Raw genomic sequence first — 12,881 nt, forward strand, 5'->3', positions numbered from 1 at the left:
GTGATATATAGCCCCTCATGAGCATGATTTATAGACCTATATAGGTAAAAGGTTAGTGATATATAGCCCCTCATGGGCATGATTTATAGACCTATATAGGTAAAAGGTTAGTGATATATAGCCCCTCATGGGCATGATTTATAGACCTATATAGGTAAAAGGTTAGTGATATATAGCCCCTCATGGGCATGATTTATAGACCTATATAGGTAAAAGGTTAGTGATATATAGCCCCTCATGGGCATGATTTATAGACCTATATAGGTAAAAGGTTAGTGATATATAGCCCCTCATGGGCATGATTTATAGACCTATATAGGTAAAAGGTTAGTAATATATAGCCCCTCATGGGCATGATTTATAGACCTATATAGGTAAAAGGTTAGTGATATATAGCCCCTCATGGGCATGATTTATAGACCTATATAGGTAAAAGGTTAGTGATATATAGCCCCTCATGGGCATGATTTATAGACCTATATAGGTAAAAGGTTAGTAATATATAGTCCCTCATGGGCATGATTTATAGACCTATATAGGTAAAAGGTTAGTGATATATAGCCCCTCATGGGCATGATTTATAGACCTATATAGGTAAAAGGTTAGTGATATATAGCCCCTCATGGGCATGATTTATAGACCTATATAGGTAAAAGGTTAGTGATATATAGCCCCTCATGGGCATGATTTATAGACCTATATAGGTAAAAGGTTAGTGATATATAGCCCCTCATGAGCATGATTTATAGACCTATATAGGTAAAAGTTTAGTGATATATAGCCCCTCATGGGCATGATTTATAGACCTATATAGGTAAAAGGTTAGTGATATATAGCCCCTCATGGGCATGATTTATAGACCTATATAGGTAAAAGGTTAGTGATATATAGCCCCTCATGAGCATGATTTATAGACCTATATAGGTAAAAGGTTAGTGATATATAGCCCCTCATGGGCATGATTTATAGACCTATATAGGTAAAAGGTTAGTGATATATAGCCCCTCATGGGCATGATTTATAGACCTATATAGGTAAAAGGTTAGTAATATATAGCCCCTCATGGGCATGATTTATAGACCTATATAGGTAAAAGGTTAGTGATATATAGCCCCTCATGGGCATGATTTATAGACCTATATAGGTAAAAGGTTAGTGATATATAGCCCCTCATGGGCATGATTTATAGACCTATATAGGTAAAAGGTTAGTGATATATAGCCCCTCATGGGCATGATTTATAGACCTATATAGGTAAAAGTTTAGTGATATATAGCCCCTCATGGGCATGATTTATAAGCCTAAATAGGTAAAAGGTTAGTGATATATAGCCCCTCATGGGCATGATTTATAGACCTATATAGGTAAAAGGTTAGTGATATATAGCCCCTCATGGGCATGATTTATAGACCTATATAGGTAAAAGGTTAGTGATATATAGCCCCTCATGGGCATGATTTATAGACCTATATAGGTAAAAGGTTAGTGATATATAGCCCCTCATGGGCATGATTTATAGACCTATATAGGTAAAAGGTTAGTGATATATAGCCCCTCATGGGCATGATTTATAGACCTATATAGGTAAAAGGTTAGTGATATATAGCCCCTCATGGGCATGATTTATAAGCCTAAATAGGTAAAAGGTTAGTGATATATAGCCCCTCATGGGCATGATTTATAAGCCTAAATAGGTAAAAGGTTAGTGATATATAGCCCCTCATGAGCATGATTTATAGACCTATATAGGTAAAAGGTTAGTGATATATAGCCCCTCATGGGCATGATTTATAGACCTATATAGGTAAAAGGTTAGTGATATATAGCCCCTCATGGGCATGATTTATAGACCTATATAGGTAAAAGGTTAGTGATATATAGCCCCTCATGGGCATGATTTATAAGCCTAAATAGGTAAAAGGTTAGTGATATATAGCCCCTCATGGGCATGATTTATAAGCCTAAATAGGTAAAAGGTTAGTGATATATAGCCCCTCATGAGCATGATTTATAGACCTATATAGGTAAAAGGTTCGTGATATATAGCCCCTCATGGGCATGATTTATAGACCTATATAGGTAAAAGGTTAGTGATATATAGCCCCTCATGGGCATGATTTATAAGCCTAAATAGGTAAAAGGTTAGTGATATATAGCCCCTCATGAGCATGATTTATAAGCCTAAATAGGTAAAAGGTTAGTGATATATAGCCCCTCATGGGCATGATTTATAAGCCTAAATAGGTAAAAGGTTAGTGATATATAGCCCCTCATGGGCATGATTTATAAGCCTAAATAGGTAAAAGGTTAGTGATATATAGCCCCTCATGAGCATGATTTATAGACCTATATAGGTAAAAGGTTAGTGATATATAGCCCCTCATGGGCATGATTTATAGACCTATATAGGTAAAAGGTTAGTGATATATAGCCCCTCATGGGCATGATTTATAAGCCTAAATAGGTAAAAGGTTAGTGATATATAGCCCCTCATGAGCATGATTTATAAGCCTAAATAGGTAAAAGGTTAGTGATATATAGCCCCTCATGAGCATGATTTATAAGCCTAAATAGGTAAAAGGTTAGTGATATATAGCCCCTCATGAGCATGATTTATAGACCTATATAGGTAAAAGGTTAGTGATATATAGCCCCTCATGAGCATGATTTATAGACCTATATAGGTAAAAGGTTAGTAATATATAGCCCCTCATGGGCATGATTTATAGACCTATATAGGTAAAAGGTTAGTGATATATAGCCCCTCATGAGCATGATTTATAGACCTATATAGGTAAAAGGTTAGTGATATATAGCCCCTCATGAGCATGATTTATAGACCTATATAGGTAAAAGGTTAGTGATATATAGCCCCTCATGGGCATGATTTATAGACCTATATAGGTAAAAGGTTAGTGATATATAGCCCCTCATGAGCATGATTTATAGACCTATATAGGTAAAAGGTTAGTGATATATAGCCCCTCATGGGCATGATTTATAGACCTATATAGGTAAAAGGTTAGTGATATATAGCCCCTCATGGGCATGATTTATAGACCTATATAGGTAAAAGGTTAGTGATATATAGCCCCTCATGGGCATGATTTATAGACCTATATAGGTAAAAGGTGAGTGATATATAGCCCCTCATGGGCATGATTTATAGACCTATATAGGTAAAAGGTTAGTGATATATAGCCCCTCATGGGCATGATTTATAGACCTATATAGGTAAAAGGTTAGTGATATATAGCCCCTCATGGGCATGATTTATAGACCTATATAGGTAAAAGGTTAGTGATATATAGCCCCTCATGGGCATGATTTATAAGCCTAAATAGGTAGAAGGTAGCGGGTTAATACCGCAGAAAAAATTCACCAGGTTGGGTGAATGTCTAATATAATATTACCCCCCGGGGACCTACATTAAGTCGCGGGGGGGGGGGGGAGGAGGTGAGTTAAGTAAGCAGTCGGTACAAGACAGCCTTCTTCTCTTCTATATGATGTCTCTATATACACTTATCGACATCATGGTGCCACATGGGTGTCAAACCTAAATACTAGCAGGGCCCTTTTATACTAAATGCTTGAATATGCGTTGTTATGAAATTTACAACATATCTGCAAAATCTATTAATGTTTGCCTGTATAATCCCTTAGTGTTTTAAGATAGTAAGGGGAGGACAGATAGAGGCTTAATAGGGGTACTTATACTAAATGTGACACCTAGCGTTTGCAGAGTGTAATATTGTAATATACATAAAATATGACAGACCTATGATTCCATTACATCGGTTAAATAACAAAGAAATGGAAGACATCCTTTTAGCTAACAAGCTTGCAAGACAAGTAAATATAATACAGTGCTCAGTATTACCGGAAGCGTGAAAAAGGTGTGCGATTATGAGTTCTGTTGCTTAAAGATGGCAATTAATGGCCGTCAGTGATTACTGAAGTATATAGGGTAAAATAAAAAAAAATGAAAAAATTTGCTCGTAGTATATAAAGTAGAGTTAAATATATGCAATAATGGAATCTAATGGAGATTATTTTACATCAGAGTGAGCCAAAGAGAATATTTTATCTTGCGAGAGTGAGGCTCAATACTATTTCTGAGGGCTTCTGAAAAAAAAAAAAGCCTATCAGCTTGAAATGTGAAACAGGGTATAATACAGGAGGGGAAAAAATATCATAACAGTCAGATCTGTATTATACAGGTATACAATAGTATAACGTAGACACGCCAATATCATGGGATATTTACAAAGATTTATGTTACCCTTTAGGCATGGGTCCAATACCCAAGGGTGGGTGTGCAGTGTTAATAAAGAGGTAATCCCTAGTGATAAATTTAACGTTCATAGTAGGCTACTGCCCACTTCCATTATGATAATAAACTCTTTCACCTGTAAAAGAAATATATTAGAATACAAGTATACCTAATGGAGGTACTTCAGCAAGTATTAAATGCTAAGAAAAATGACTAAACCTGTTATGAGCTTATAGAGCCTATTGACATTAATACTGTATAAAGCGAATAGGGGTATTAGCAATAGCTGCACAGGCTTACACAGAGTCTCAATCTAAGTAGAAACATTACCTGTAAAAAGAGTTATGCTAAACACATAATGCGATCCTGAAATTTTAGATTGCAAATTATATATAATATAGAAAAAAAAAATAACCCAAACATTATTTCAAAGGTATGCAGACAGAGCAATACAAGCTACATTTGTTGAAATTTAGATTAGTAGAGTTCCCAGGAAACATTGTCTTTCATTCTAAGCGAACCTAAGCTGTAACGAAGGAGAGGTCACTGAAAATGATGCCAATGTACCCTCCAACAGATCTAGTTGCTAGACATAGAGTCATCCTATACCAGCCTTCCTCAAATAAGTGACCAAAAGATTACTGAGTAAGTCTCTTAGTAAACAAAAGCCAAGTGAGCGTCTTGCCTGCTTTTTATTTTTACAAAGTGTGGTAGGTAGCATCTCGCTGAAGATATGTACCGTGCTGTCTGTAGTGCTGACAGCCTCACCCGATCTGGTGCATTGAATCACAGCTCTCAAAGCAAAGAGCGGCTTCTCTGTGTGAAGATAAGAGACGTCACTATGATTTTTTTTTTAAAAACGGTACAAACCTCTATAATGTGTATATATACAGTACATACATACACACATACTGTACATAACTAGTATAAACATAGCTAAGTTTACATTATGTATATATTTACACATTTTTAAGAATTAATTTTTGGAATTAACTTAATGACAGATGAAGGGTGAGTGCCAACTTTTGAGCTGGAAACAGAGAGGCAGAAAGTGGGAAAAAAATAATTATGTTTTAAAGGACCACAAGACTTCCAAGTCACCTCCCCAGTTAGGAATTATTCAAAACTACTTATGATCATGGACAGACATTGGAGTCATAAATTAATTTTATATCAGAAAGCTCTCAATATGGATGTGAGCTAACTACGACTGATGTTACTGGCAATAACTATAATACTGGTGGGATATGGCTGATCTGCTGGATGGAAATTACTGGAAATTAAGGTGGAATGGCTTTGTGCGTGGGTAAATTATTAGAATGAAAAATAATTAATATTTAATATAAAAAAAAAAGAAGATGGAGGGAAGGAAGACAAACAGTGATGTAAGTCCATCTGAAGGAATTAGGAGAACTACTACAAAGAGACAGGTAAATGGAAGAAAATAAATGAAATATGAGAGATTTTTTTTTTAAAGATATTTTCTTTTTTTATATACTTTAATTCCACTATTTCAAGCCGATACTATACCAACCTCTGCTGGCTTTAGAATGGAAGCATCTTCCTCTGAGCAGCATGCTGAGCGGGAGGAGTTAAAAATAGAATCTAGCTACGCAAGTTGCGCAGTACTACGCAATGTGCGTAGGGAGATTGTAATTTAACTCCTCCTCTGTCAGTTTTCACTGATGTCCAGCCAGGCACTGTAGGGAGATGCAGTGCAGAGGAGATTAATTCCTGCTTGATGGTGTCAAGGACCACCAACATCTCCTCGTGGACCACAAATGGTCCATGGACCACTGGTTGGCGACCGCTGATTATTATTATTATTATCATTTATTTGTATAGCGCCGCCAAATTCCGTAGCACTGGGTACAACGATGGGGGTATACAATGACAAAGATCTGTGATACAATACAAAACATAACAAGACTAAACAAATTTAGCACAGGAGGAAGAGGGCCCTGCTCCGGAGAGCTCACAGTTTATAGGTTTAGGGTGCAGAGACATAAGGTTGGGGTAGCTTGTTACATCGGTTGTATTTGCAGCAGTGAGTAAGGCAGTTCATGTACATGTATTAGCTTGGTTCGGATGTGGGATGGAGGAGAGATGGTAAGCCTCTCTGAATAGGTGGGTTTTCAAGGATCTTCTGAAGCTATACAAGGTTGGAGACAGTCTGATGGAGCGGGGTAGAGAGTTCCAGAGGACAGGGGCAGCACGTGCGAAGTCTTGGAGGCGGGAGTGGGATGTAGAGATAACAGGAGTGTAGAGACGTAGGTCAGAGTTTGATCGAAGAGGACGGGATGGGGAGTATTTCACGATGAGAGAGGAGATATAGTTGGGAGTTAGACTGTTGAGTGCTTTGTAGGTTAGGGCTAATACTTTAAATTGTATTCTGGAGTGTATGGGGAGCAAGTGTAGAGACTGGCAGAGCGGAGCAGCTGATGTAGATCGTCGACTTAGGTGGATGAGTCTAGCAGAAGCATTCATAATAGATTGGAGGGAGGAGAGGCGGTGTTTTGGAAGGCCATTTAAGAGTAGATTGCAATAATCAATGCGTGACAGGATGAGGGAATGAATAAGTATTTTTGTAGTATTTTGAGTAAGGAAGGGACGAATTCTGGAAATGTTGCGTAGGTGTGACCGGCAGGATTTGGTAAGCGTTTGTATATGTGGGTTGAATGTGAGTTCTGAGTCTAGTGTGACCCCAAGGCAGCGGACCTGGGGTGAGGTGTTGAGAAAAGAGTCTCCAACCATCAGAGAAATGTCAGGTGTCGGATGTCTTGAAAAGGGGGGAATAAGAAGCAGCTCAGTTTTGGACAGATTGAGTTGGAGGTAGTGTGAAGACATCCAAGAGAAAATTGCAGAGAGGCAGTCAGAAATCTGGTTGAGTAAAGAGGGAGAGATATCAGGAGAGGAAAGATAGATTTGGGTATCATCAGCATATAGGTGGTACTGGAATCCAAAGGAGGCTATAAGTTTTCCAAGGCAGGATGTATAAAGAGAGAAAAGCAAGGGACCCAAGACAGAGCCTTGCGGTACTCCAACTGAAAGAGGCATAGGATCACAAGATATGTTGTTAAAGGAAACTGAAAACGAGCGGTTTGAAAGATATGATGCAAACCAGGAGAGGGCTGTGTCTCGGATGCCAAATGAATGTAGTATTTTTAGGATGGTCAACTGTGTCAAAAGCTGCGGACAGGTCAAGAAGAATTAGTAATGAGTAATGGCCTTTTGCTTTGGCTGATAACAGGTCATTTGTTACTTTAGCAAGAGCGATTTCTGTTGAGTGTTTAGGGCGGAAACCAGATTGTAGTGGATCAAGTAAGGAGTTAGTTGTGAGAAATTGAGTTAGCCAATTATAGACTAGTCGTTCCAATAATTTTGAAGCAAAGGGAAGTAAGGAGACCGGTCAATAGTTAGAAGGCGTGGAGGGGTAAAGCGAGGGCTTTTTTTGGATTGGTATGATTGACGCATGCTTGAATGTGTCAGGAAATGTGCCAGCAGTGAGGGATTGGTTAAAGAGATGAGTTAGGGTAGGGGTTAGTGAAGCAGAGAGAAGGGGAATAAGTCGTGAAGGAATAGGGTCAAGTGGGCAGGTTGTGAGATGAGCCGAGGATAGGAGTGCAGAGACTTATTCCTCTGTTACAGGAGGGAAATAGCATAGATTTTTGTTAATAGAAGGGGTGGGTAGGATCGCTGGGTTTGCGGGGTGCAAGGTGCAGATCTCTTTTCTAATGGTGTCAATTTTATTTTTGAAGTGATCAGCAATAATTTGAGCAGTGAGGTTGGTAGTGGGCGGGGGGGCAGGCGGACGTAGAAGGGAGTTAAAGGTTGAGAACAGTTTTCTGGGGTTGGATGTGTGAGATGACACGAGGGAGGAGAAATAGACTTGTTTTGCAAGGCTGAGCGCAGAGTTGTAGGACTTAAGGGTGAATTTATAATGTTGGAAATCAGCAAAGGTGCGTGATTTCCTCCACTGCCGTTCAGCGGCCCGTGAGCATCGCTGAAGATATCTGGTCTGTTTAGTGTGCCACGGTTGCCGTCGAGTGATTGATGTACGTCGAAGAGTGGAGGGTGCAGTTTTGTCAAGTGTTGATTTTAGTGCCGAATTATACTGTAGACTCACGAGGGTTGGGCAAGAGAGGGATGAAATGTCAGAGAGCAGAGGACTCAGTTGAGTGGAAAAGTCTGTGAGATCCAAGTCATTTAAATTCCTGTGAGGTAACAGTTTTTTGGGGGCTTGCAAAGATGTAGCAGGTAGAGTGAGAGAGAATGTTAATAGATGGTGGGAGAGGAAAGGGGAAGTTAAGAGAGTTGGAAACAGCACAGAGATTTGTGAAGACCAGGTCTATGGTCACCGTGTGTTGGAGATGTTGTGCACTGGGACTGGGACAGGCCTAAAGAGGTGGTAAGGGATAGAAGTTTAGAGGCAGCAGGCGTGTTAGGCTTATCAAGGGGTATGTTGAAGTCCCCTAAGATGAGAGAAGGGACATTAGAAGAGAGAAAATGTGGAAGCCAGGCTTCAAAGTGGTCCAGAAATTGTGATGCTGGGCCAGGGGGCCGATAGATAACTGCAACACGAAGAGCTATAGGGGAGAAGAGGCGGATAGCGTGAACTTCAAAAGATGAGAAGGAAAGAGAAGGGGGTGAAGGAATGCAGTGAAAGGTACTGTGTGGAGACAGGAGAATTCCTACTCCTCCTCCTCCTTGTTTGTCTCCAGGCTTGGGAGTGTGACTGAAGTGCAGGCCGCCATAGGACAGAGAGGCTACAGCAGTTGTGTTAGAGGAGGAGAGCCAAGTTTCAGTGAGGGCTAACAGGTTAAGTGAACGTGAAATAAATAGGTCGTGAATAGATGTAAGCTTATTGCATACCGAGCGTGCATTCCAAAGGGCACACGAGAATTGGGGTGTAGTAATAGAGGTGCAGTTAATGAGGTTTAGAGGGTTTCATGTGCAAGGTGTATGAGGTGTCATTTGGGGTGGACCTGGGTTAGGCGAGACATTCCCAGCTGCAAGAAGAAGAAATATGGTGAGTGAAAGGAGATGAGAATGTGTCTTATGTGAGTGTTTAAGTTTTTGATTAGTAAAGCATGGCGGGCTGAGGGATGTGAGATAGGAATAAAGTTCATGTGTGTTGTAGAGGGGGGAAGGTAGAAGGGAAGGAGAAATATGAATTTTCTGAGGGGGGAAGGTAGATCTAAAGGAAAGGAATGAATACTGACAAATTTTGTCACTATTTCTTTGTTTTCTTTAAATTTCATGGAGCATTTGTTTGGGTATTTTTTCACGAAAAATGACACGCATATCTGTGTTTCGTAAACGAATTTGCATTCTTAACAAAAAAAAATGCACATGTCTAGTAAGTACCGTTGTCTCCAGCAGTTATGAGATAGGCTATAAAAGCCCATGAAGTGTAGCTTTATTTGTATCACTTCCATACAACTGAGATGCACCAGTGCCGCTTATTGCAGTCGCTCTACTCAGTTTGAACTTGCTTTTAAAACTTGTATTCACTTCACTGTAGCCATAGAAACAGTTATTGATATAGGAAATATAAAATCTTTGGCTCCGTGCCTCTTTTTTCTTTTAATCATACATCAACCACCACAAAAATGAAGTAAATTGTTTCCAATTAAATTATTTAAAAAAACTGTTTACAATCAACATGGTATTACACAAAATAAAATAAATTACCAGAATATATAGGTCAAATTATTCATTACAAATAAAGCAAGCAAGCTGCCAACAGTAATGTTGTTTTAATGTGCATAAATAACCCAACTTTCTATGTAATTATATATGTGATTTATTAAAGGATATTGTGAGATGGCTCAGTTGGTTAATCAACTAACTGTACTACAGTTTCACACAGTATAATTTGGATGCGCGAGCAGTGGCTGAAATGCAAGATATCAGTGGTGGTTGGTGTTACTAAGAGTTTTATGAAAATCACATTTCTCCTCAATCCTTGTCCTTTTATTATTAACTTTCAAAATGATGAGTCAATTCTCTTCTCTATTCAAGGGGCATGACATTCAAAATGAACCTTTAGCTGATGATCGGTAGCTACCTGAATATGCTTGTTTTCATTGGCTTAGCAGATGTGATCAGCTAGGTCTCAGTAGTGATTTGTTGTTCTGGAGGTGCCTTTAACTTTGTGTTTAAATTATTTGCAGGGTCTAAACATATAGTTATATACAAACAATAGTTAAATAATAAAATGTTCTAACAGATTAACCTTAATATCTAATGCTGTATTTAGCATATAGATTGTTGCTGCTTCTTGATACAACATACAAGGGGTAGGACTAAGTAGTATTGCTTAGCAACAGCAACTAAATGAGTTGGGAAGCCCAACGGCCAAGAAGAATAGGCTTAAGGGATATTGTAGTATTTAAGAGATAGCAGTGCAAAGAGGCTAAGGTTATTGTCCTATTAGTGCCAGCCCAACCATTTACCTTTCCAAAATCAATAAATATAGTAATAGATTATTTATCAGCTGCTGCTTTCCATTTAAATGGACAAGGCAAAATTAAACTTCCACAATTTAGATGTCATATTAACAACCCTATATTATAGATCAGCAGAATATTAGTTGCTTGTGCATTTATTTTTGTTAAACAAATGTAAATGCTTCTTAAGCTATAGGGGAATAAGTTCACCTGTAGTGTTAAATACGTACCTTTTGCGTGCTGGAGAGTTGGGCTTATCCTGACCCTTCATCACAGTGCCCCAGGCCGTGCTAATAGGAGGCTTACAGTGTACTAAACCTCCTATTAGTATGGCCTGGGGCTCTGTGATGAAGGGTCAGATCAGCACTGCTCTCCAGCGCGCTATAGGTAAATATTTGTAACCCCTCAGGTTACAAATGAATGATGACAAATTTAGACAGTATTTTATTTTATTTGTTTTCTTTTAATTTCGTGGTGCATTCGGTTAGATATTTGTTTCTGAAAACTAAACGAATATCCGTGTTCTGTTAAGGAATCTGCATTCATAACAAAATGAATTCACTTGCCTAATATATATATAGCAATGAAAGAAACTTGCACTCGCTGGTACTTTTCAACAATCTTTATTGTGACAATGTAACGTTATATTATAGATATATTATCCCCGAAATGTTACATTGTCACAGTAAAGAATGTTGAAAAGTACCAGCAATTGCAAGTTTCTTTCATTGCTATTACCATTACCCACTAGCACCCACTAGACGATACGGAAGTGAGAGTGCACATCTCTGCTACTGTATGTATATATATATATATATATATATATATATATATATATATATATATATATATATATATATATATATATATATATATATATACTGTATATATTGTAGAGATAGGTGCACTCTCACTAACAGCTAAAACACATGCCAGGGTGCTAAGAGGAAATCACAGAGTTAGTTAGACGAAGCACTCACTGGTCTTATCAAGTGTATACAAACTTTATTCCTTAGTGATGCTTTGGGGTGTTCACCCCTTCATTACACCAACCTGAAAGGAATAAAGTTTTGATTTACTTGATAAGACCAGGGAGAGAACTAACTTTCTCTCTCTCTCTCTCTCTCTCTCTCTCTCTCTCTCTCTCTATATATATATATATATATATATATATATATATATATATATATATATATATATATATATATATATATATATATATATATATATATATATATATATATATATGCATATATACAGCACACATAGTGCTCAAGACAAGTACATGCTCCTGATTTTCTCTCATGCAAGGGTCTTAACTTTTAAATATGTAAATTTAATAACAGAAGCAATTTTAAGGCTGAGAAAGTTCAAGTGTTTTAAGGCTGTTGTAAAGAAATGGTTCTATACAGAATACATTTAAAATAAATAACTTGTTTATTTAATATAAGAAAATGTAGCTGAACTGACTCACATAAAAATTGGGTTTCAATAAACCCCTTTTTTTAAAATGAAAACAAATATATATATATTACCTCCCCCCAATAATGTCATATGGATTTAATTATCTGCTGAAATATTAAATAGAATAAAACTTAAATAACCTTACCTCTCTCATTCTTGGTTGCCAAATATGTGTGGTGTTGAATGGTGCTGTTCCATTTCCATATATCTCTTCTATATGAAGACAATTCATTTTAAAAAGTTATAACTTAATACACTGGAAAACTGGTAAGTGAAAAATACTGAACTATGGGATTTATAGATATTTTTGTGAGCTTAGCAAACGCATTCAGAAAATGCTCGGTACAATTTTATTTCTTTAAATATTTTATGTTGTAACTTTGAATGCCAACTCAAAAAGAGTTTAAAAATAGCCTCTTCTAGTAAAAGTGAACTGGTTGTCAAAAAAAATGATTGGTATCACTCTTCAAAAGGAAAATTGGACTCAATAAGCCCTTCTTGTTCTATTTTGCTATCACAATCTATGTTTCTTCTATCACATTTTCATGTACTGTATATTAACTTCATTGTAAACACACTTCTTAATTTTGAAATAGTCATCATGTCCATTTTAATTAATAATGATTTAAGGTGTAAAATTGCTGAAAAACTGAAGCAATGAAAAATTTGACAACTTAAATATTTCTATCTTT

The 12,881-nt window shown here is 37.4% G+C and overlaps 1 protein-coding gene across 1 annotated transcript in view; it reads right to left on the reverse strand.

The window, feature by feature from the left end:
- Positions 1-12,881, reverse strand: part of SLC23A1 (solute carrier family 23 member 1) — a 604,245-nt gene that overhangs the window by 214,814 nt on the left and 376,550 nt on the right. The window contains exon 6 of the mRNA XM_053718546.1: positions 12,335-12,402. Within this exon, the coding sequence (XP_053574521.1) occupies positions 12,335-12,402 (68 nt within the window). The remainder of the gene's footprint in view (positions 1-12,334; positions 12,403-12,881) is intronic.

Source organism: Bombina bombina, chromosome 6 (assembly GCF_027579735.1).
Source record: "Bombina bombina isolate aBomBom1 chromosome 6, aBomBom1.pri, whole genome shotgun sequence".
In the NCBI taxonomy this organism is placed as follows: Eukaryota; Metazoa; Chordata; class Amphibia; order Anura; family Bombinatoridae; genus Bombina; species Bombina bombina.